The sequence below is a fragment of the Ascaphus truei genome, chromosome 3, assembly GCF_040206685.1.
Source record: "Ascaphus truei isolate aAscTru1 chromosome 3, aAscTru1.hap1, whole genome shotgun sequence".
Classification (NCBI taxonomy): Eukaryota; Metazoa; Chordata; class Amphibia; order Anura; family Ascaphidae; genus Ascaphus; species Ascaphus truei.
The window spans coordinates 414,689,484-414,715,597 of NC_134485.1; the positions used below are offsets into that span (position 1 = coordinate 414,689,484).

The following is a 26,114-nucleotide window of genomic DNA, read 5'->3' on the forward strand; positions in this document are numbered from 1 at the left end:
GTTTTTTCTGGCGAGGCAAAACGGAGACAATCGCGCCATTTTATTGGCGCCAACAGCCGCTAGATGCCGTTCGCGCCTCTCTGCATACGGATATTTTTAAAACTGGCGAGATTGAGGTTCTCGCCAGCCGCGAGGCGAGTTTTACAAATAGAAAAGAAAAATTGGCGCGTTTTTCGGAACTCGCCATTTTCTGCTGCTTTCTGCGCGATTTTCTCCAAAAAATGGCGAATTTCGAAATAGCGCTGCTCTCTGCATAGGCCCCTAAGTGCCTCTAGTTCCGCATCAAATTCGGCTTTCCTACGCGTAGTGGCTGCGGCAGTAGCAGCGGCAGTAGCTGCGACATTAGCGGCGGCTGTTTGCTCCTCCTCTTCTATGCGTGCTCTTTCTGCCCTTACGGCTGCCTCTCTCCGACTATATTCGGCCCTGGCACGTGCGGCCTCTGCTCGCGCCTTGGTAGCACTTGCGCTGGCGCTGGACGCGTTGGATTGCACTGATTTTGCAGACCTTGATGAGTGCCTTGATGTGCTGGAGCGCTGCGATGCGGTCTCCAGGAGGAGCTCTTTTCTCACGCTTTGCACGTCTGTGATAGCGGTCCGCACGCGGCTGTCACGTGTAAGGTCAATGTTATTTTGTAAGTCTCTTTCTTGCAGGCTTTCGTCGGTGCTGGCTCTGGTCAAGTAGGTGATGTATGTCTCTGACAGCCCTTGGTAGCACGAGTGGTTAGACTTTATTTGAATAATTTCCTGCGCGAGCTGTTGTGCATTATCGCCAATGCTAACAACATTGCGTAACTCTAGTGCGGTTCTTTCCCAGGCCTTTTCTAACTTGGCGCGGTGCGCTTCAATGTCAGCCTCATATTTTTTGCGGGCCATTTGTGTCAGTGTGACTATCCGTTTAGGCCTTGCATCTGCCTGCGCCTGTTGCAGTTGCGCGGTGGTCTCTGCGTCTGAGTGGTCACTCTCCTGCGTGATGTCTGGTGAGGATCTGAGTTCTGCCATGCTGTAGGTGTGTGTAGGCCTTTAGCCAGTGCATGTGGCGTGCGGTATGTTACCTGCATCAGCGATGGGTGACTGTCTCAGATGATGCCGAGTGGTGTCCTGCAGCGTTCAGCGTAGGGGTAGCTGTACTCACAGGTGTCCGGTGGCTCTGACCCGTGTCCTGGCGGGTGTCCGGCGGCATGGCCCTTGGTGGCGCTAGCCGTGGGGACGTGCGCAGGGGGTAGGTGAGATGTTAGCTCCTCACTATGGGGCTGTGCAGAGGGAGACTCAAACAGAAAAGGCAATCAAGGTTCTGTGTAAGATGCACTGTCTGACTGCAGTGCCTTGTGTGAAGTTGCAGGCTCTGTGAGCAGTGTAAATCTGCTTGCTTGTTTGTAAGGCTGCAGGCTGTGTGCAGTTTGCTGTATAAAGTCTGCTGCCCTGTCTGGCAGTGTAAAGCTGCTTGCTTGTCCTGGGGTGCAGAGACTATTCTGTATTAGCATAAAGTCTTTGAGTAGCAGCTCCTGTGTGATTCCCCAACACACGGTCTCTGTTTTACTTTCCTGGAACCAGGGTCACGAATGATGTATGAATGATTCCAGTAAGCTTAACTCATGCCTTCCCTCTTCCAAGCACAACAAGTCCTTTGTCTTTCTTAATTTTATTGAGGGAAAATCACAGGAAGAAAGGGTACTTGCAGATGTACAGTAGTGTGGGTAGAGAGTTCTTCTCTGTCTGAAGTGCAGTGTATCAAGGATAAAGCAGTGTAAAACAGAAAGGCCTTGCTGGGGTAAATAGCAGGTAGTTACTCACTCAGAGTCCAGGGTGAAAAGGAAGTGAGGAGCAAGGGACAAGCTAGAAGGGAAGTGAGACTATACTAACTGTCAGCAAGGACAGGGGGGTAGGAATAGCCCACTCTCAGCTAGGAGAATAGGAGATTGCAGGCAACCAACACAGGCTGTGTAAACAACATGTAACAATAATGTGGCCTATTCACATGCAGCTAGCTGCTGGGACAGGGAAAATAGCAGGCAGCTGAACTTGGGAGAAATGAATCCCATGAGCTGCAAAGGGAGACAGAGAATATGAAATCTGGTTCCAGGACAGCGTCTCCTGCTGAAATCACTCTCCTGACTTCCTTTCAAATCCCGTATTACACACAAAATTATCCTCCTCACTTTTAAGGCTATACACTCTTCTGCCCCTCCTTACATCTCAACTCAAAGTTCTCACTATACACCATCTCGATTCTTGCATTCTGCTCAAGCATGTCTTCGGTCTACCCTTTTTGTATCTAAAGCCCTCTCCCTCCTGAAACCTTTCTTACTCATTGCCCCACACTTCTGAAATGCCCTTCCCCTCAATATCCGACAGGCACCCTCCCTGTCTACCTTTTAGACCCATCTTAAAACACAGCTCTTTAACAAAGTATATAGGTAGTTCCATGGCTGTTACTATACATCTCACAAGCACTGACCTTGGCCTCTTGCAGACGCACTTACCAGAAGACCCTCCTGCTTTCTCTGTATGTTTTTCCTACTTACCACTTAGATTGTTAGCTCTTCGGGCCAGGTAATCCTTTTCCTAATTATTACTTTTATGTCTCAAGTGCTTTATTCCAATTATATGTTGCAGTATATTATTATGTCACGTGGATTACTGCTCTGCAGCGCTATGTAAATAGATGGCGCTTGTAACAGGGACTTATCCCTGTTTAAATAAAGCAGCCTCAGGGCTCTGATAATCCATCAGAGAGATAGTTAATTGCAGCCACTCAATTAACTAGTCTCCACCTGGACTAATGAGAGCTCTGTAAAAAGCCTCATATGCGACACAGGAGATTCCTGAGTTCACAATTGGGCTGACACAGGAAAGCAGAGAAGCCTGCATACAGACACTGTCTTGAGCACAAAGGTGTGCTGAGATGAAGACATCCAGACACCTACATTTCCTGGACCAGAGGACCCAGGAACCTGCCAGAGACTGACATGGAGGGCCACCTGCTTAAGGTACTTCCTGAGACTTTGGAGTGATAGGCTGGTAATGGGAATATCCCTCCAGTACTGCAGACAGGGTCTGGAGAAGTAAGTTAGCCCTTACAAAAGGGGGGGGGGGGGGTGTTATTTTGATGTTTTTGTATGTTTTCCCTGGATAAAGGAACAGGCTGAATAAAGCCAAGATATAAGTTCACCCTAATCGGTCTCCATTATATGAATCTCTGCACACATATCTTACAGCGCTATATAAAGGATATACATACTTAATATTTGCTTATACTGAATATCAATATCTTAATGTAACACCCCTACACCCCCCCCCCCCAGCTGCAGGGGGTAGGTTGTACATAGGTAGATAATGTATTTTAGTCTGAAACCGAGGTCCAACCCTCTCCTGGAAGGATTAGAGTGTCAGCTTCCCAGTCAAGTACCTGTGATCTCAGGGTCTTTTCCGCGCAGATTCAGGCCAAGGTGGTAAGGGGGGTGACAGTAGTGGTGATGGTGCAGGAACACAGAAACAGGTGCCAGGATCTCTTTTGTAACTTAAGATGATTATTGGATAGGCAAGCACATAAATCTCACTGCTGTATCACAGACACTATCTCGGTATAGTTACTCTCATTGGTCACCATACCCTCAGTATCAATACACAGGGTTTCCAGCTGTACAAATCTCCTTAGGGCATTTTCATATTAGACCCTTCCCAATGAATACTTCTGATCAGGCCTTAGCTTCTAGTACCACCTCAATTCCACACCTAGCCAGGCGTTGGCTCCCCCAACCTCCTCTGCAAGAGCGTTCTCCTTTTGGTGTCCTAGTCCCTATACCCTGTATCCAGAATACTCCTTCTTGCTTACTAGGGAAGGTCTTGCACTCTTCTCTGGCCATTGGCTGTTCAACCCAGGAGCTTGGGACACCCAGGTACTCTACACATTCACCCCTAGGTGAGGGATGAACTGGCACTTCCCTAGGTGAGGGAACAACTAACTGTCTATTGCAGAACCCACTTAGACCTACTGCAGGATGAGACAAACTATCCCCCCCCTCTTTTAGCAGCTTCACAAGCCCAGACTTGTGCCTATAATTTGCTACACTCAGCAACTGAGGAGATGTGATGTCACCAGCTAATTATTAACTCTAGCACTGCCTGCTCTTACCAGGACTTATGTGCCAGTCAGGGGGGGAAACAATGAGGATGCTACATTAATATCAAACAGTATGTTGAATATTGGTATTGGAACTATGCTAAACAAAATGTTTTAACGCAGTAGTCCAGGCTGCAGTGTTTCCCTCCCCTCCCCCCCCCCCCTAATATGTGCATCAATACAATCCATGCAGTGATAAGTAATTAGCTAAGTTGCTGATCGATCCATTCTCGTGTGATCGATCAGCGCTGTTTCGGCTCGTGGGTTCACTAAATGGCTGTTAGTACAGCAGAAGAGGAGCAAAGATGCAAAGTTCTGTGGGGAAGATCATGTGACCAGGCAGTCACTAGATACAATTAGCGCACTGCTAGAGAGCGGAAAAAAGAGGTGTGCCAGAAACAAAAAAATGCTTGTTACCTTGTAATACATTAAGAATGTCATTCAGGATTGTTTTAAAAAATGCTGCAAGTATTCTCTCATAAATCAGTACTGTACTATTAAAAACAAAAACAAAATAACACACAGGATATTTCTTGGTGTGCAGCTTTAAGAGCAATCGCCTTTTTGTTGCCTAAGATGAAAGATTTTCATGCTTTCTACAGATACTTTTAATTGTGGGTAAAAAGAAGCAAAACGTGACATACTGTGAGTACTTATTTGCATGTCATTACCCAGAATCCCTGGCTGCAGTAGAAGCACCGTATACTGTGTGATTATGAGGAAATGCAGGATTGTGGACCTGTCTGAAACATGTGAATGTGCTCACAGGTGGTATTTTTTTAATGTTGTATTATTTAAATATTTGCATGTGAGTAAAGATATTTTTTGTCACCATGAAAGCTCTTGTAAAAGGACTGCGACTGTGTGGTTGTCCACATGCAAACTCTGTTACAACTGAAGAAAAATGTAGCCTTCGTTAATGGGGATGGGACTTGCTATGGTAATGAGATACAGACAGTGCAGACATTGAACCATGATGGACTGCTATTGTGGACCAACATTGAAACCCTTCACTGAGACCTTTTGTTCAGGCCTTCCATAAATATGGCTGTGTTTATGAAAACTGGTGAAATAAAACATACATTGGTTGAGCTGGATTTACATGATCGATTCAGGACCTGCTGATTGTGATCCATTCATTTTTACATTTTCAGATACACTGCACAGAAGTACACTACGTCTTACATTCTGGTCCAAGGCCCTGCAGAAATGTACACAGTGATGTCACTTTGAGGGAAAATGAACATGATACACTGTGTGTTTTCTTTGGGATACATTTAAGACACGCGTCTCCTGCGGGTTTTCTCCTTGAGAAATCACTTCTCTCTTCTCTTGTATGCATTATTCCTTTGAATTGCACGTTAAGCATCGGCATCATGCACCATATTCATTGTGTGTGGAGACCATCGGGTTTGCTTGACACACATACTAATGCCAGTATGGTAACTATACCGTTGCAACATTTATTTGGTTAAATAGGTGTAAATTCCTTATGCATTTTAGGGTTGCCAGGTGTCCAGTATAGAACCAGACTGTCCTGTATTTGGACACTCTGTCCAGTAAACAATGAGAGGTAATACTGACATGTATGAGCTTTCTGGACATAGTGATCTGAGCAGCTTGGGGGGGAGGCGCAGGGATTTCCTTGAGCAGGGAGAGAGCAGGGCTGCTGCTAGGAGGCTGGGCACCTTCCTCCATCGTCTAGCGCGTTGCACCTTTCATCATTGTGTCCAGTATCTTTGGAGAAGCCACCGGGCAACTTTTATGCAGTGACATGATTGGTGTGACGTACCAACATTTCTCATCTGCAAAGCCAAGACTGATGAGGGGCTAATGGTAATAATAAGTAATTGCAAGTGGATGCATTTAAACCTGCAGTTCAAGCTCCCGTTTATTATTTTTTTTAGTTTTTTTTTTTACTATAATAGTTTCATCTGGGCAATCTCTACTTACCTAAAGAACTGCATAGCTGCCGGTCAATTCGTTCTCCGTCTATTGATCGGCGAAGTTTGGCGACATCTTTAAATATGGGGAATGTAAATGGTTGCTATAGGAACAAGCATGCTTGTTAAAATAGAATACAAGAAAATTGGTCTTTCAAAGTTGTTTTTTTCAAAACAGAAAATGCTAAAAGTATTTTTTCTTACTACAGAACTGATTTATTAAAAAAACCCACACATGCAGGATATTGCTTGAACTGCAGCTTTAAAACACCAAATCAAAGTCTAACAAATGTACCATTTGATGATGATATTTCCATGTCATGTTTTACAGTTCATGTCATTTTTTTTTTTGCACACAGAGCTTTGTCCAAGACCCCATTAACCCTCGCGTTGAATCAGACCCAGCACTGCAAGCAGCTGGAAGGGCTGGTCTCCTCTCAAATGCAGCTGTGTCGCAGCAATTTAGAACTCATGCAAACCATCATCCAGGCAGCAAAAGAGGTGAAGAAAACCTGCATTAAAGCTTTCTCAGACATGAGATGGAATTGCACCTCCATCGAGCTGGCACCAAACTTCCAACAAGATTTAGAAAGAGGTAAAACCCGGCAATTAAATATTAATCCTATACTTATTTTCAAATCTCTTAACACTATAATGCACTCAATGTCCTTACAACCGTACAGCTCCCAAAAGATGTAATAATAACATGAGTTCAGCGGCATTCCAGCACAACGTGCCAAATGCATCTCACGCCACCAGTTTGGGATATTACTATACCTGATGGTAACGTTTGTGCCACTGTAGTTAAAGCGTTGAATTAAAGTAGCAGTATTTATTATATTTACATTTGTTTTACCCGTTGCTGTATTTTCTTGTATCCACTGTTTAACCTAGAGTAGGGGTACTCCACACCAGTCCTCAAGCCACCCCGGGTACATTTTTCAGGATATCCCAGCTTCAGCACAGGTGCCTCAATCACAGGCTTAGTTTTCGACTGAGACACTTGCGCTGAAGCAAGGATATCCTGAAAACCTGACCTATTGGGGTGGGTTTAGGACTGAAGTTGAGCACCCCTGCCCTAGACATGAATATTTAATTGAGGCTTTCACTTGAATGACTTGGCACGGACTAAAAAAGATCTACAAGGGTTGCTTTTTTATGGGAGTAAATCATTAAAGAGTGACATGTTTTCAGAAATCCGTGGAATGGCAAAGCAGAAATACTGCCTCGTCTTAACTTCTCAACATAAACATCACGGGTTTGCCTCTTCCTGCTTTGCTTACCAAGCCTTCACAATTGAAATCAAGTAATAGGCAATACTTTCAGTAGGCAACGTGTCTTTGGAAGTCCTCTTGAAGTTCTCTTGCCAATGAATCACGTTGTAAGTGTGTCGGACTTGTTCTTTAAATGAATAGCTTCCAAATGCAAAAAGGAAAAACAAATATCCACCTCAAAAGATTTGTCATGTGTGCATACTTTTGTATTTCCACCCAGTGTAATATAGCACTTGGTTTTAGCCACCTGTATTTGACATGTGGTGTACACACCTACAAAAAAAAACACCATAAACTAAAAGCTATTTTAACAAGTTAATGAAACATCTGGTTTCATTAGTTGTACCCAGTATTGATCCAGTAGAAAAATGATTCCAGTTGTTACCTTATTTTTTTACTTTGACTGTTGTGAAATATTTTGTACTACATATCTGATTGTATTTTTACCAGAGAAAAACAATATTAAATTCCTTCCGAGGGAAATAGAGATAATGTGATTTGTCCTAGGTGAGTCACAGGGAGCTGGCACTTACCCTGTATCCATACTGGTTCTTAACCCAGCACCTTCCAAATCAACAGCTAATACATTACATAACAGTAAAGAACGTATCTGAAGTCGTGCCCCATGTATTGTGAATTGAATACATTGTCCTGTTATTACAATTGCAATGTTTCTTTGAACTAAAGTATCGAGCTACGGGATAGCACTCCAACTTTAGTGTACAAACTTTAAGCTAGTAATATTATCTAATAACGATAGTTGGCCACTTGAGCCTGTTGGGGGCAGGAGTAACACGGTTGTGATTAATGCTTGACCCGTGCTCTGTGTGGTAGAGGAGATGGCACTGCTGTTTTTCCAAAGTGGAAAACATAAGGTTGATACTCTGGATAATCTAGTGCATGTCCACGTATTGATATGGGCGCCAGATATTTCACTGTAAGGTTTTAATGGGGGTTGTTCACACAAGCATCCTGTCCCTATGGTGCTTGAAGTGGATGGGCCAATCGGCGTCTTTTTTTTTCGTGGTGCAAGCTGCCATTTTGCTCCCACCCAATGAGTTTGTGCTATGACTGCTCTGTGGTTAGCCAACTCTAAATTAGCCCCATAGAATATTGATTCAAGGAGCGGTCTGATTGCCATTTACTGGAGTCGGTAATTAATTTTCCCAATGTAAAATATAATTTGTGTTTATCTTCCGCTGAATCAGTAAAAATACAGCATGGGCATTTCATCTAGTGAAGAATTTCACATAAAGCTGAATGTTCAGCCTCAATTTCTATGTTGAGCTGAAACTCTGACAATCTAGACAAATGTGCACGACAAAGGATTTCCCCCTCTTATAATAATGGCTGTGACATCCTCCCTTACAAATAATAGCACTACTTGTGTGATTACATGCTTAATTAAATGCTCCTAATGTGTGCCTGTCCCTTTACACTGAAGGGGTTAAGGAGCGTCAGGTCTATCTCTATCAGGGCCAAATGGCATTAGCATCTGAGGGAGTTTAAAAGAGCAATGTGACATGTGTTCCAGGTGGACATATTGAAAGTCTTAGAAGAAAGGCCAAGAATAAAGGAAGTTGGATGGCAATCAAATTACCCTCTCAGCATGTAGCAGTGAACCTTCTAAATGAGCGCTGTGGCATACAGACAGGGAAAGCAGTGTATTCTGCTCCGTCTCTTCTCATGCTGCTCATTGCATAAAAATGGTAGTTCAGATTTCGTTGTGTACCTTAGTGGTGGCTGCACACTGAAGACACACAACAGAATCTATGGTCTAACTGAAAAAACACTTTGGGTCTCATTCAGAGAAGGTTGATAAAAATTATCGCCAGGGCATTTAAAATGCCGTTTTTTGGGGGGTTGCTATCACGGTATTCAGAAAGCCTCGATTACCTGTGATAGCAAAATTCCCAAAACGGGTGAGTTGCTGCCAGCGAGAGCATCGAGCATCTGAAAAGGCCTAAACCGGCGATTCATTTCTGCTGCAGAGAGAGCGGCTCTGAGAGATCCGCTTCTCACAGCGGAAATGTCGCCCGAAAATTATTTATTTTAATATAAATTTCTTTCATAGTGTACATGTGCAGGGGGTCTCCGGAGCTGAACCGCATTGGTTTCAGGTCCAGGGACCCCCTGCTTCCCGAGATACAGGCACCTTTATGGGGTGCCGGTATCTCCTATGCAAGGAACTGTCCCGGTCACGTGACGCGGGACATTTCAATGCAGAGGGATACTGCACCCCATAAAGGGGCCTGTATCTTGGGAAGCAGGGGGTCTCTGGACCTGAAACCAATGTGGTTCAGCTCCGGAGACCCCCTGCACATCTACACTATTAAAGAAATTTATATTTAAAAACATTTTAATAAACATAACATCAATACACGCCCCCCCTCACCCCCCCCCGCCCAAACCCATACAGTACAGTAATGGGCAAAATAACTATTATCCAGATATGGATAATAGATTATTTGCCCATTATTAAACACTGCATTAGCATACATAAATAAATTAAATAAATACAGTTATACTTACCACAACAGCAGGTCCCTCTGTCCTCCGTAGCAAGAAAGCATATTCAGTATACAGTACATAATAAAGACATTCTAATGGCCCCTAACCCCTTAATCACCTTAGTGGTTACTAACCACTATAGTCATTAAGGGGTTAACCCACCCTGACCCGATACAACCCGGGAGGCTTAAGCACCCACCCCTTACTGACTATACCCACCCTGTACCCATTGAGTAGTACAGTGGTACATTATACCCATATAATAATAATATGGGCATGATAAGCCTCTATAGAACTCAATGGGCACCCTAATTACAATACATTAATACGCAAGACACACAATAATAAAACATAACTAAACTCCAAAAAAAACACTTCACTAAATAAAAACAATTAATTCCTAAAACAACTCCGAATTATATTATAAAGTAACCAATCCAACCACATTATTACTAAACCTACTGAAAATTAATAGTAACAATAAACAATCAAACCAATTAATTACTACAACATTCATGAATTAATGTAAACATTAAAATACAAAGAAATAAATTCAAACAATATCTGAAATAGCCATAAAACGCATTAGCTAACATAATACAACATTAACTAAAAACGAACACCAATCGCAAATATTGAATTTATTTATTAAGCAGGGAAAAAACAATGACATCCACATAAGAAACTGAAATTAAAAAAACCAACAGCAATACCAAGCCAGAAATGCCCCCCAAATATTGTCATAATAATGTATTAATCTGTACCCTAAAGTGGTACAGATTAATATATTATCAGTCAATGTGCCTCCCCCCAAAAAAACAGAAAACACATCCAATGGAAAAACCTGTAAAAAGAGACATTTACAAACATTGAATATCTTACTTACCATTAGAAGCGGTGGCCCTCCGACTCCCGGGGAAACAGGAAGCTCACGTACCTTGGTGGCCTCCAACAGCACCCGATGCCATCCGCCATGAAGATCCGGATCAGGTACCCAAATCTTCTTTTTTCTTTCTTTAATCACTTCTTCTATCTTCATCTGTCACCATTTCTTGATCTTCTTTATCTTCTATATTCATCTATCAATCCAAAAAGCCACATGGTAAATCCCAACCGATGTTGTCTCGTCGTCTTCTTGGGTTCAAATGAGGCGTCACGGCCTTAAATAGGGCTTGTGACGTCACATTTAGCCTCAAAATGGTTAACAGCCACCTGATTGTCTGTTAAAACCATGTTCCGACTTTAATTTTTTTTTTTTAAATGATGTCACTTAAAGGGAATGATGCCAACCAATCAGAATGGCTGTGCTTCATTTGCCTGTAAGATGACGTCACTAAATCCAAGATGGCTGGCGTCACATGGTATTTCAGCCAATCAGATCGTGGGAACCAATTCCACACTCTGATTGGCTGAAATACCATGTGACGCCGGCCATCTTGGATTTAGTGACGTCATCTTAAAGGCAAATGAAGCACAGCCATTCTGATTGGCTGGCATCATTCCCTTTAAGTGACGTCATTTAAAAAAAAATAATTAAAGTCGGAACATGGTTTAAACAGCCAATCAGGTGGCTGTTAACCATTTTGAGGCTAAATATGACATCACAAGCCCTATTTAAGGCCGTGACGCCTCATTTGAGCCCAAGAAGACGACGAGACAACATCAGTTGGAATTTACTATGTGGCTTTTTGGATTGACAGATGAAGATAGAAGATAAAGAAGATCAAGAAATGGTGACAGATGAAGATAGAAGAAGGTGATTAAAGAAAGAAAAAAGAAGATTTGGGTACCTGATCCGGATCTTCATGGCGGATGGCATCGGATGCTGTTGGAGGCCTCCAAGGTCCAAGGTACGTGAGCTTTCTGTTTCCCCGGGAGTCGGAGGGCCACCGCTTCTAATGGTAAGTAAGATATTCAATGTTTGTAAATGTCTCTTTTTACAGGTTTTTCCATTGGATGTGTTTTCTGTTTTTTTGGGGGGAGGCACATTGACTGATAATATATTAATCTGTACCACTTTAGGGTACAGATTAATACATTATTATGACAATATTTGGGGGGCATTTCTGGCTTGGTATTGCTGTTGGTTTTTTTAATTTCAGTTTCTTATGTGGATGTCATTGTTTGTTTTTTTCCTGCTTAATGGTAATACAGTGTTTGGGATTAGTGTTCGTTTTTAGTTAATGTTGTATTATGTTAGCTAATGCGTTTTATGGCTATTTCAGATATTGTTTGAATTTATTTCTTTGTATTTTAATGTTTACATTAATTCATGAATGTTGTAGTAATTAATTGGTTTGATTGGTTAGTGTTACTATTAATTTTCAGTTGGTTTAGTAATAATGTGGTTGATTGGTTACTTTATAAAATAATTCGGAGTTGTTTTAGGAATTACAGTTTAACCCCGTTATAGCGCGGTCCTCGGGGGCCACCCGATCCGACCACGCTACAAACGGGGTCGCGCTAATTAAATAAAATAAATTAATTAATTAAACAAATTTTAAAATGGCCGCCGCACCCGGGGTTCCGTGTCTACAGAGGGGGGAGAGCTGGGATAGCATCATCGCACTGTGCTGCAATGTGCTACTCCTCCCTCCTTCCCTCCTCCTCCCTCCTCATCGGTCCTCATCCGTCCTCCTCCCTCCTCCTCCCTCCTTCCTCCTCCTCCCTCCTCCTCCCTCCTCCCTCCTCCTCCCTCCTCCCTCCTCCTCCCTCCTCCCTCCTCCCTCCTCCCTCCAGCAGTCAGAGAGCTGCAGGCAGTGTTTGCAGAGTGCTAGGCTCAGGGCTGCAGCCTCATCTCCATGGCAATTTTACTCACATGTCCACTGATCACCCGCACAGCAGCTTCTCCTGCTCTCACTCGCAAACTTTTCAGGCACTCCGGGGGAGCCTGCCCTGTCTAGGAAGAGAGGTGTCTGTGTGTCTGTGTGTCTGTGTGTCTGTGTGTCTGTGTGTCTGTGTGTCTGTGTGTCTGTGTGTCTGTGTGTCTGTGTTCCTGATAGCTTCTCCTGCTCTACACCACAGACATTCTATCCTTCTGTGAGCAAGAGTGATTTAAGAGATAGCAGCTGACACCAGAGATATGGGGGGGGGGGGGAGGAGAGTGTGTGCAGTGTCCTGTGAGTGTGTGTGCTGTGCAGTGTCCTGTGAGTGTGTGTGCTGTGCAGTGTCCTGTGAGTGTGTGCTGTGCAGTGTCCTGTGAGTGTGTGTGCTGTGCAGTGTCCTGTGAGTGTGTGTGCTGTACAGTGTCCTGTGAGTGTGTGTGCTGTGCAGTGTGAGTGCTGTGCAGTGTCCTGTGAGTGTATGTGCTGTGCAGTGTCCTGTGAGTGTGTGTGCTGTGCAGTGTCCTGTGAGTGTGTGTGCTGTGCAGTGTCCTGTGAGTGTGAGTGCTGTGCAGTGTCCTGTGAGTGCTGTGCAGTGTCCTGTGAGTGTGTGTGCTGTACAGTGTCCTGTGAGTGTGTGTGCTGTGCAGTGTGAGTGCTGTGCAGTGTCCTGTGAGTGTATGTGCTGTGCAGTGTCCTGTGAGTGTGTGTGCTGTGCAGTGTCCTGTGAGTGTGTGTGCTGTGCAGTGTCCTGTGAGTGTGAGTGCTGTGCAGTGTCCTGTGAGTGCTGTGCAGTGTCCTGTGAGTGTGTGTGCTGTGAGTGTCTGTGTTGTGCAGTGTCCTGTGTGTGTGTGTGCAGTGTGCAGTCAGTGTGTGCAGTGTGCTGTGTGTGTGTGTGCAGTGTCCTGTGAGTATGCAGTGTGCAGTGTCCTGTGAGTATGTAGTGTCATGTGAGTGTGTGCAGTGTCCTGTGAGTGTATGCAGTGTGCTGTGTGTGTGCAGTGTATGCAGTGTGCAGTGTGCAAAAAATATGTAAAAAAAAAAAAAATTGAAAAACAAATTTTGCATTTTTTTTTTTTAATTCGGGGTCCATGCTCAAATTGCGTTATAAGTGGATCCGTGTTATAGCGGATCTCGCTATAATGAGGTTGAGCTCTAATTGGTTTGAATGGTTTAATTAATTCATTGCTGATGTTGTTATTGCTTGTATTCATTGGATTAGCTGGCTACTGTTTTTATTTAGTGAAGTATGTTTTTTTGGCGTTTAGTTATGTTTTATTATTGTGTGTCTTGTGCATTAATGTATTGTGATTAGGGTGCCCATTGAGTGCTATAGAGGCTTATCATGCCCATATTATTATTATATGGGTATGATGTACCACTATACTACTCAATGGGTACAGGGTGGGTATAGTCAGTCCTGGGTGGGTGCTTAGGCCTCACGGGTGGGTGAAGGGGGTATTAGCCCTAAGATGGGTGTCTAGACCTTGCGGGTGGGTAGTGGTTGGGTTAACCCCTTTATTACCTTAGCGGTATTAACCGCTAAGGTAATTAAGGGGTTAAGTCCCCCCGCAACCCCCCCCGCAAGGCCTAAACAGCCACTAAGGGCCAAATTCCCCCTTCACCCACCCTCGCTAGCCAATGTAAGCCTGGCATGGGTGTTTAACCCCTTCATTGCCTTAGCAAGTAACCGCTAAGGTAATGAAGTTGCTGTAAATGCATTTTTCCTGCATCGGATGCATGCCAGGGGGCTCCAGTGCTTATATTAATGGCTATCAGCTCCGGAGACCCCCGACATCAATCCGAGGCAGGAAAAGGGCCTGATTTTTTCTAAGTCCCGACACATCGCAGCTCATCGAGGCATCTCCCCACCAATTTACCTAAATTTTGAGGTGAATTGGATTTGGGGAGAAGATCGCCTTTTAGGGCTGCGATAGACGGCGACAGCCGACTCGCTGGTACTAGAATTGCGCAAGTTTATGATCCTTCCGAAAATGGTTGATAAGCGGCTGATCGCCGCTCAATTGGCGATTTTCTTTTGAGCATAAGATTTTGCGTCGATACAGGCTGTTATCGAGCACTTATCGAGGCTTGCTGAATACGAGTAGCCATTTTGGTCGATAAGTGCTCGATAAGGGCCTTATCGAGGCTTTCTGAACGAGGCCCTTTTTGACAATAATGTCCAGTAGGAGAAATAGCAAAGTATGACCCCCAAAATCAATAAGAGTGCGCATTTATGATGGCACTGGATTTTCCACAATACTCTTAGTGTATGTCTTAGAGAAACATATTAAACAAAATAAAAACCATAAAAGCGACCTACCTAATGACACTTGAAACTAGTAGATTTAAGCAACATCTAAAATGGTTCTGTCATCATTTTAGGCATTCATCTCGACTTTCTTTAGAGATGAAGTCCCATGTAGGAACAAGGTGAACAAATAGCAGATATGTTTAATATGATTAATCTTGATGATTGATTGATTGGTTCTTGCCCCTTTTCCCTACAAAACACCCCTGATGAAATCAGACAAGAATGCGCATTTTTAACTCATGTGTAAAAGTTGTTCTGGAAATGTTGGTAAAGACATTGGGATGCAGTTGTTTCAGTGTCTTTTTATCTTCCGCCTTTTGGTTGATTTACTGTGTGTTCAGTAGCCTCTCCCTCTCCCTTCCATTGTCCTAATTGGCCCTCTGACAGGCAGAAGTTATGACAGTGGAAAAACCAGCCAGATATCCTCCCTCTTTCCCCTTCATTCAGTTGTGAATTAAAACGTTCACACCTTCAATACCGATTTAAAATACTTTTCATTTTTTACAGTATGAATCATCATTATTTGACCATAAGTGGTTAAAAAAAATAACACCAGATTTCTCAAAGAAAGGGATTCCCATTAAAACTAAATGTCCTTTTATACACCTGTTACAATTATGTCACTCTGGTTTTGCCCCAGTTTTACAGCCGAGAGACTTTAGTTAATAAGTCTCTTTGATACCCCTCCCCCCCCAGCAGTGGGGACAAAGTAAAGGAACTCGTGCTGCTTTTACGTGGTGCTGGTTTAAATAGCATTAAACAAAGAATCTCCAATGTGGGGTTGCCAGGATTGTGTATGTCTAATTGTACTAAAGGATTAAACTAAATGAACCACACTTATGAGAAGAAAAAACATAGTGATGAAGTAAATAATTTGTCATATTGGATATGCATTGGGGTTTCTTTGTTTACTGCTGAATACTTGAGGTCACTCTCCCTGTATCACTCAAAATTGACACAGATAAATATATACATATACACTATTGTGGGTCTGGATTGTGAGCTTGCAGACCAAGCAATATCCTACGTGTGTGTTTTAAAAAAAAAAAAAAAAAAAAATCTGTTATGTACTATGAGAAAATACTTGTAGCATTTAAAAAACAAAAAAACAACTCTGAATTACATTTTTTTTATGTATTATAATGCAATACGCATTTTTGTTTCTATAGCAACCATGTGCAAAGTCACATCCCCTTCCTCTTCTGAAACAGGCTCTGGCACACCCCTTTTTGAGCCCTGCCCTCTCTCTAGCAGTGCACCAATTGTAGCTAGTAACTGCCTGGTCACATGATCTTCCCCTCAAAACTTTGCATCTTTGGTCCTCTTCTGCTGCACTGACAGCCATTTAGTGAACCCCCGACCCGAATGTTCCCCGATCGATTGGCAACTTAGCTAATTACTTATCATTGTGTGGATTGTATTGATGCACACACTGTATCAAAGGGGGACAAAAAACGGCAGCTTGGACTGCTGCTTTAAGGTTGTGTATTTCTAGCTGGTCTAAATAGAACATTGTACAACAAGGCAGTTTATGGCCAACATGTTTTTATTAGAACTTTGCTGCTGATGAATGACTCCAGAAGTGAAATCATTTAAAAATGTGTCATGGTTACATTTGTCCACTTGTGCTTTGATTTAACCCCTTGCTGCCATTGCATTGTTTTGAAGCAAAGGTCTTCATTGTGTGTTTTTTTATTTTTTTTATTATTTAAAGAGAACAGCGGGTGCTAGTTTGTGATGTCATTATTGGGCTTGAAAAATGTGAGCTCTGCAGATGGTGAGAATTCTGACGTTCCCTAAACACAGAGCATTTCAGGGGCTATGTATACAAATATCTCAGGTCAGATAAATGTTATGCTAATGTGTCTTCCAGTTTGGCAGCTGGGAGACTGGTACATAAGGGGATACTTAGGGGTCAAGTAGAAACTGGTGCTATTATTGAGCAGAACAGTGCATCGGGTCTTGCAGCTGGGAGACTTTGGTAAATGAATCCCATAGACTAGGTCAGGGGTTCCCCCAAGGGGGGGGGGAGCGCAAGGTTCTCCAGGGTGGGGTGCAGCGGTTGCAGAGGCCCCGCACTCTTCCCCAAGGCATTTAAATGCCAGGGGATCGCATGAGGCCTCTGCAACTTCCCTTACCTTGTCTTCGGCGATGTGCCATCAAATGACGTGGTGGGGTCATGTGACGTCACATTGTCATGGCAACGTGACGTCATATGACCCCACAGCGTCATTTGCCGCCGAAGACAAGGTAAGGAGACGTGTATGTGTCCGGTATTACCTCTCTGGACATAGTGACCTGACGGCTTGGGAGTCCACGGGATTACGCCAAGCAGGGAGAGAGCAGAGCTTTTGCTAAGGGTCTGGGCAGCTTCCTCCATCCTCATTGGCTGAATTACCCAGCAGCAACCAATCATGAGAAGGAGTCAGGAGCCTAGGGGTGGGGCCAAGGAGAGGATAAACTGCATGGAAAAGAAAGAGGTGTGTGTCTCGAGCGCGTCGCACCTTTCACCATTGTGTCTAGTATTTTTGGAGAAGCCACCTGGTGACCCTAGTTGGGGGGAACAAGTAGAAAAATAAGGCAGTTCACTGCCCAAAGTAACAGAAGGAGGCTCACGGTTTTTAGCAACAAAAAAATAGATTTATTACATAAAAAGTGGACAAAAGGGTCCCCCCTAGGCCGCAGCAGGGGTCCACCAACGCGTTTCAGGCAAAAATGCCCTTTATCAAGGTGTACAGAACAACCCAAAAAGCCCCAATTATAATACAGCACTGATCATGCTATCACGTGACGTCACGGCCAATCAGAAAGCAGCACCTATTAGATGTGGCCCAATTGGCCATTGTTCTAGTTGGGGGGGCCTGGAATCGACCAGTTATGGTGTGCTATATTAAGGCATATTTGAAGCACTATTGACACAAACTGCATCTTTTTTTTGTGTCAATATATCAACGCTTTGCTTAATTGTTTCAGCGATTTGAGGAGTTGGGGAGGAGTTCCACGATGCACAGATTATCATGGAATGTATCAAACTCTGAATCTCTCATGGCATCACTTTAGTTTGATCTTTGTGCTTAAAAAAAAGAGGCAAGCTTGACATGGAATAAACATTTCTATCTAACATTTTGCATCACACGTACTAACTGCTGTTACTTTTGATGCAAATGCAAGCAGAAAATAGAGCAATGCATCAAAACTAACTTTAATAGGGATAATCGTCCGAGAACGTTCCATGCACTTGCCCCTATATATACTGTATAGAATATAGCCCTTGATGGCCGATTCTTTTTTTTGCCGATGAGGCCGTTTTTGGCCTAAATTCTCCACTGAAGTCGATGGGACATTTCGTCTGGAAACGGTCCGACCTGCCACTTTGGCGGATGTAGAATCAGCCCCTTTAGTATGTAAAGCCTTTCCACTTAGAAACAAACCACCTTATTATACTTAAAATACCACAAGACCACAAAAGCCCTGACTAATACAAACACTGGGAAATGTTTGGAATAGGATATATGGTGAGGAATTAACGGGCGTTCCAGTGAAACTGCTGAGGAAGCTGCTCTTCATTAGTATTAAACACTGCAGGTCTGACGGGGAGGAGGAGGAGGTATTGTTATTCGGTTTCATGATGTGGTTTCCAGAACCTCACCAGGAAATGGCAACATTTCCTACATTGGTAACAGAAAAAATCAGCACCTCATTTTGAGCGAGTATGGGTGGGATTTACTAACCTTGGGTTACCGTCCTTAGTTCATAACAAGATGCAGTAGCAGTGTTTTAAATGGCAGTGTTCCTGTGACGCTATTTGCTGCTGTGTCTTGCGTGGGAGATAGCGTGCATTGCCCGGGGTTGGGGTGCAGAGAGGGGTTGTGTTTAGACGCACCTCTGACAACGTGGTAAGGGGTGTGTTATAGAACCTCCCATTCTTCTTAGTCACTATCCATGCGTAGATTCATCCGATGCTTGTTGCGCTGAAGCAACGTTCCGTGTTTTATTTCACCGGCAAGTCCACGCTGGCATTACTTGTGTTACCATTTTAATAAATAGCATCTCCATGCATGCCCCTTCTTCCCCTCTTTCACGACACTAACATTCTGTGTCTATTTCTTTTTTTTCCGTTTAAAACGTGAGTTTCAGGACCTCTGTGAAGATTTGTTTTATCTATGTGGGTTTAAACTACACCTTTGTGTGTGTGTGTGTGTGTGTGTAGATGTTTTTCAATCAGACCTAGACAATGCTCACCTCAGCCATAAGTAGCAGAAAGAGTTACCTTTTTACTAAGGGTTTCATGCGCTACCTGTTTTTAAGATCATAGCACAGGGGTGGGCAACTCCAGTTCTCAAGGGCCACCAACAGGTCAGGTTTTCTGGCTATCCCTGCTTCAGCACAGGTGGCTCAGTTAAAGACTGAGCCACCTATACTGAAGCATGGATATCCTTAAAACCTGACCTGTTGGCAGCCCTTGAAGACTGGAGTTAGCCACCCCTGTGCTAGCGTAATTAATGCGCTACGTAACTTTAAATGTTCATAAATAGCCCCCTACATATTGGGTATTTTTTATAAATGCCCCAAGAGTAGTGCATTGTTTTTATGTTGGCCATTTAATATAATGTTATTAAGATTAAAGGGTGTACATGAATAAAGTGATTGAACTGCAACACAATAGTGTGATGCAAAGCACCAAGGACCATCATTTTGATTATCTGCCACATCTTAACTGCCCATGCCTATAAAGATTATAATGGTTTTTTTCCCCATCCCTTATTTGCCCTCTCACTCCAAAGTATACAGTACATTGGTTTTTGCGGTTGGGAAAAGTGGTTGTTCATACAGTACTTTATAGTATTAACCATTCCATTAATACATGAAATAATCTCAATATATTTTTGTAATGGGTTCAATCATTCACTACGCTTTAACTTCACAGTTATGAGTTAGTTGAAACATAATATGACGTGTTCTGTGTCACTGCCAGTGAATGTCTAATGAAGTGGAATGAAATCCCAGAACTAGCTGCTACAGGTTAGAAATAGTTCATCTACAAATGAAGAAAGTTTTTAAGTGAATTTTTGGGATTGAGTCAACACTATCACCATTGCAGGATATTCTCCACTATGGTAATTTAGCATTTATAACCTACAAAAGAGGGGCCAAACTTCTGGAAAAAACTTCAGATTTATCAAAAGAAAATCTCCCATTTCTTAAAGAGTTTAATTGGAGCAGTGGGTTCCAACTTTTGATTTTGTTTTACACTGTGCACCCCTTGCTAGAAAATATTTTTTGCTTAAACCCCTAATTATTAAATCGTATTGCCTACTCGTCAGACTATTGCTGACAAAACTGTTTGACCGATCACAGGCAGTATGGTGTCCTGAGCTTATGGGGGGAAACATGCGTAATAAGGCCTCAAACTGCCCCTCAGTGTGTGCAGACAGCATGGGGGTTATAGCTGTCATTCACTGCAGAAGCTTCTAAAGTCCCGCCCCACAATGCCTTGCCACAGTGGATGCAAAGCATTGTGGGGAACCACTTTGGAAGCTCCTGCTGTAATTACAGCTCAACCCCGTTATAACGCGATCCGTTACAACTAGAATCCGCTTATAACGCGATGCAAGCAAGGCTCCCAATTTTTGTACTTATGAATACTTTACAACATAATTATTAGTATCTTAAATACTTTATTGTACAATGCATACAATTGCACATTATTTCTAATGCGATCCGCTTATACCGCGATGTGATTCTTTGGACCCCAAGCACAGCGTTATAAGGGGGTTGAGCTGTAACAGCTATACCAGTTTTGGGGCCTTACCAAGTGCATAGTAACCACACTGGTTTAGGAACCCGCTGTACTGCTCGGGATCCGCCATTACATATTTTTAAGGTGTACCCCTGCAGGTTACTGAACCCCCAGTTGGGAATCACTGCATTCGAGGTGATTTATCAACTTAAAGAAACTGCAAAGAGGAGTTTGTTTTGACACACGACTCCATTTTCTCTTTGCGTTTCCAAATGAAGGAAAGTTGTCTACACGTGATGACAGTTGTTTGCCAGAAATGTTGACGACACTTCACACTTGGTAGCTTTTTCCAAAAAAAAAAGTGACTGGCAGAGATGCAGAATTGATTACAGCTCATTGTAATCTAAGCGCCATGTAACTCGTCCCTAACTCCTCCTGTCCTCACCGCATGCCAAACTGACACAGATGGAGCCAAACTTGGACACTATCATACATGAACTTTATTTAAGAAATATTCTACTAGAGAAAAGACGTTGAGAGGTAGCTCTCGTTTTCAAGTACGGTATGTCCAGATACATAAAGATTGAGTGCGAAAATCCCCCCTCAATGTCTTTGAGAAATCGGGTGCGGGTTTTCCATGAGTACCACCCACTTTGCAAGCTGGAGACTTTGAGAAATAGATCCCCTCCGTTTCTAATTAAAAAAAATCCCATAGATTTCAATTAGGTTGTTTTAATTGGATAGATCTGGCAGTATTATTTGCACCTTTTTGGCCCAGATCAGCATCTGGCTTTGGTAAATATCCCCCATAATATTCACTACTAACACTTAGCAAAATATCCTACTTACTGTACTACAGATAGCATAAAATAAAAGCGCATGTCCCAATATTTTTTCCCCAGACAGTTTAACCTTTTTTTTTTCTAGCTGTTGAACGTTTGTTTGACATCTTTTCCAAGATGGGCTTGCAGCCACACATACCCCAAATAGAACATGGGTAAATGGCAATTCATTGTGAAATAACGTATGTGGCCCCAGTGCAAAGCAAATGTAACTTGTTTACAGGGCCGTTTTAAGACCTTCGGCGGCCCTAGGCACTTTTATTTCTAGAGGCCTGTGTGTCCGATAGTTGTACTCATTTTTATGCTAATTTCATTGTTTGCTTGTTTCTTTCGATACTAGCGATATTTGGCATCAATACTTTTGTTTCGATATTTAAAGATATCGATACTTCGAAGGCATTTAATTTTTTTTTTGCTGTTTTCTCTTATTTTGTAATTTTTTTTTGTTTAGGTATTTTTTCAAGGGAAATATTGTAGGCCCGAAAAGGTTCGTAGGCCCTAGGCCCTGTGCCTAGTCGGCCTAATGTATAAAGCGGCCCTGGTTGTGTAAAGAAAATTCATGACTTCCAGATTCCTCCATTTCCCTGCTTCCTTAGGCCAGGGGTGCTCAACCCCCTCCCCCCCAACAGGCCAGGTTCTCAAGATATCCCAGCTTCAGCACAGGTAGCTTATTCAGAGGCTCAGTCTTCGCATGGGCCTCTGATTGAGCAACCCATGCTGAAGCAGGGACTGATTGAGCTACCTGTGCTGAAGCTGGGATATCCTGAAAACCTGACATGTTGGAGGGGCTTGAGTTGTGGATTTGAGCCCCTCTGCCTTAGGCCACCAGACACAAATGGGTTCCGTCACTGTAGTCGTGACCCTATTCCTTGTAAGTCCATGGCCCGACGTTTGTGTGGTCCAGGTAATGCAGTAGATATGTTATTTCAAGCAGAAATCTTTTATGTGAAATGTACAGCAAATTGTAATAATAGAACACAAATCCAATCAAGTATACAGAGTTTTGTGTGTTCACACTAAGTTCAGTGTCATCTTTAAGAGGTTGAACGAAGTTCATTGATCTGTCATAAAACAAAAATGGGAGAAGGCGTATTTAAATAAAAAATGTTTGAACTTTTCCATCATATGCAAATATTTTTTTTTGGTTCGTTACAACTTTTATCTAAAGTCTTTTGGTGATTAGACTGTTTGACAGTCTGCAAAAACCACAGGTACGTGGTTCTCCTGGTTTTGTTCTTTGTTTGCAAAGTAATAATGATGCCATCATGAGTCAAAGATCAACATAACAAGTCGATAACGCTCAGTGTTCCCAGAGAAAAGCGAAACATGTTAATTTTTCAAAAGTAATACAATAGTTAAATTATGAACGATTAAACCTTTCCAATGAAGACCATTGCACTGGTCAGTTCTTTCACATATTTTGTTTTAATCTGGTACATGGGATTGACTGTTTAAAGAAATAAAAGTACAACATATTCAAAGCATACTGCTCATAGTAATGTATTCATTTTGCATATGTAAACCATGTGTATTGAAACCTTGTGTTAATTCCCTTACACTTTATTGTTTGTCTTATTGCATGTACCTTTCCCTCCCCTGGTCAGTCCTCTGACAGGGTAGGGGTGTGCATAAATCTAGAGGAAACAATAAAAATACGAACTTGCACAGCTAGGAGGTTTTAAATGGGACTGAAGCTATAAATCTTCTTTTCTTCTTATGTCAGGGGTGATCCACTCCAGTCCCCGAGGGCCACCAACTATGTACCACAGGTGGCTCAATCAGTGGCTCAGACAAAGCCATCTGTGCTGAAGCAGGGATATCCTGAAAACCTGCCTTGGTGGTGGCCTTTGAGGACTGGAGTTGCCCACCCCTGTCCTATGTAGAACTGACCAACCAGGCCTTGCAGTGCTGTGCACTGTCAGTCAGGGGTCAAAGAGCAGGGGAAAAGCTCTCTGACCCTTATTTTAGGAAGGATTCTACATTATATTGCTATGCTCTAATAACCGAAATAATTTTTTGTTTCACTAAAAATTAAATAAAATGCATGTTTGTAAATGAAAACGTAGGGATTCTCCAGGGTGCATAGGTATTATGGAAAAAGTGGTGCAATTCTGTATCAAAGTAATTAGCAAAGAAAACAAATCCTTTTGCGTTCAGTGAGATTTTCTCGTTTGATGCATATGGTGCAGATTTTTTTTTGCCTCAGAATTGCACCACTTTTGTCATGATTCATAGACCCCCAAGTGTTTAATTAAAGGATGTGGTACGCCATAAATAGGTTTTAATACCATCACACTTCGATCATTGTTGTCATTCAACTTGTAGAAAATAACATATGGTTAAGCTTGGTGGTGAGATATGGGTTTGCTTTGCAAACATCTTTGCAATTTAGTTTTTAGAAAGTTGACTAATGTACTTGTGCTGTACTTTATTTATTTACAAAGTGTTTTACCAGGAAGTAATACATTGAGAGTTGCCGCTCGTATTCAAGTATGTCCTGGGCACAGTTATGATGACATAGTTACAAATACATAGTTACATTAAATGAGCAGTTACACATTATATACAAGACATTGCATGCACAGTAAGAGATAATATACAGTTAGTCCTCGTTTTACGACGCTTCGTTTTACGACGAATGGCTTATCCGACGCTGTCCAATGCATCCCTATGGCCGGTTTTACGACGCCGAAATGGCTTATCCGACGCTCTTACGACGCTTTGCAAAGTTGCAACATTATGTCAATCAGAAAGCTGCAGTCAGAGAAATCATCCAGATCAGTCTGTGTGAAGGTTTTGTGGTGTATTTATGCCTTTAAACATGTCTAACAGTTTTATTATACAGTTCTGGATTCAATAAATAGAATCTTTACATCATAATGTATGTGTGTGCAGCATAATCTTATTGTTTGAGTAAAATATTTTGTGTATTTTAGCATTAAAAATGCCTTCAGGAACGGAACGTTTAATTTAAACAGTGTTCCTATGGGAAAACGGGTTTCGCTTTACGATGCTTTGCTATCCGACACCATTTTGAGTAACGCATTGCGTCGGATAACCGAGGACTGCCTGTATGTTCTAGGCATATGTAACAGTTACAGACCAGATTAAAATGTGTGACGACTTTAGTTTTGAAAGAACTTAGACTGGTAGCGGCTGTGAGAGTCTCCGGTAGGTTGTTCCAGTTTTGGGGTGCACGGTAAGAGAAGGAGGAGCGGCCGGATAGTTTGTTGAACCTTGGGACCATGAACAGACTTTTGTAGTCAGATATCAGATGAAACATGCTGCATGTGGTAGGGGTGAGGAACTTGTTCAGATACCCACCAACTTGTCACATGTCGTGTTGGATAAACTTCTGACAAGGATTCTGGGTAGTTACAGGCAAATAATATACAGGGGCATTGAACCCATGAGGCAAGGCAAAGGTTTGTGTAAAACCTGCCTTTTAGATTTACTGTGACATGGTTGCAATTGCTGGCTTGTTTTTCTTGCCCACAACATGTAACTGAAGAGGCCCTCTTCTGAATTACAGAGTGTTTGAATTCCATGCCTTAGGCAGCAAGTTAAATAGAATATAGAAATAGGAGTTATAGGAGAAAGAGCGGCTCGGTGAGCAATGGAACTGACTCTGTAAGAAATAACACGGAGTTAGAAGCAGGGGAACCTGGTTAAATTCCCAGTGTGAGCTCCTTGTGACCTTGGGCAAGTTACTTTATCTCCCTGTGCCTTAGGCACCAAAAACATAGATTGTAAACTCATCTGAGCAGGGACTGTGTGTAAAATTCCTACAGTATGTGCTGCTTCCCTCGCACTATACTGTAATTGTGAAGAGTTTGAGTCCCATTGGGAAAAAAGCGCTATACGAAATAAGTAAAAAAGAGAGAGAATTCTGGAGTCTGAATGATGTATGTTGGTGATTTTCTTTTGGTTTTCCACACTACACTCGAATATGTGTTGTCCTTATTTCATGTTATATAAAGTAAAAAGCCTGAATGGGCCATACGGTTTCTTCAGTTGTCGGGTGTCTTATGGAATACTACAGCTTAGTAAACATGGGCCTAAATCCCTTGTCCAGGATCATAGAAACATACAAATGAACAGAACATCTCTTGTGTTTTCCAGGAACCAGGGAATCTGCTTTTGTGCATGCTCTGTCTGCTGCCACTATTAGTCACACCATTGCAAGGGCCTGCACCACCGGAGACATCCCAGGCTGTTCCTGCGGCCCCATCCCAGGTGAGACACCAGGACCAGGTTATCGATGGGGAGGATGCGCTGACAACCTCAACTATGGTCTTCTCATGGGCTCCAAATTTTCAGATGCCCCCATGAAAATGAAAAAAGCAGGATCTCAAGCCAATAAACTGATGCATCTCCACAACAGTGAAGTGGGAAGACAGGTAATATTTACTTGACTCTATTTACATAGGATATATATGTGTGCTGCATACAGATTACATGCTGTTAAATAAGAAAGGTGTGATGTAATTATTGGTTATAAATAAAAGGGATTCCCATCCTCTCAATAGGAAGCCATTTATTCTGTACA

At 42.6% G+C, this 26,114-nt stretch overlaps 1 protein-coding gene across 1 annotated transcript in view; it reads left to right on the plus strand.

The window, feature by feature from the left end:
• WNT11 (Wnt family member 11) overlaps positions 1-26,114 on the plus strand; it is a 95,547-nt gene that overhangs the window by 40,806 nt on the left and 28,627 nt on the right. The window contains exons 3-4 of the mRNA XM_075592686.1: positions 6,422-6,657; positions 25,688-25,965. Of these exons, the coding sequence (XP_075448801.1) occupies positions 6,422-6,657; positions 25,688-25,965 (514 nt within the window). The remainder of the gene's footprint in view (positions 1-6,421; positions 6,658-25,687; positions 25,966-26,114) is intronic.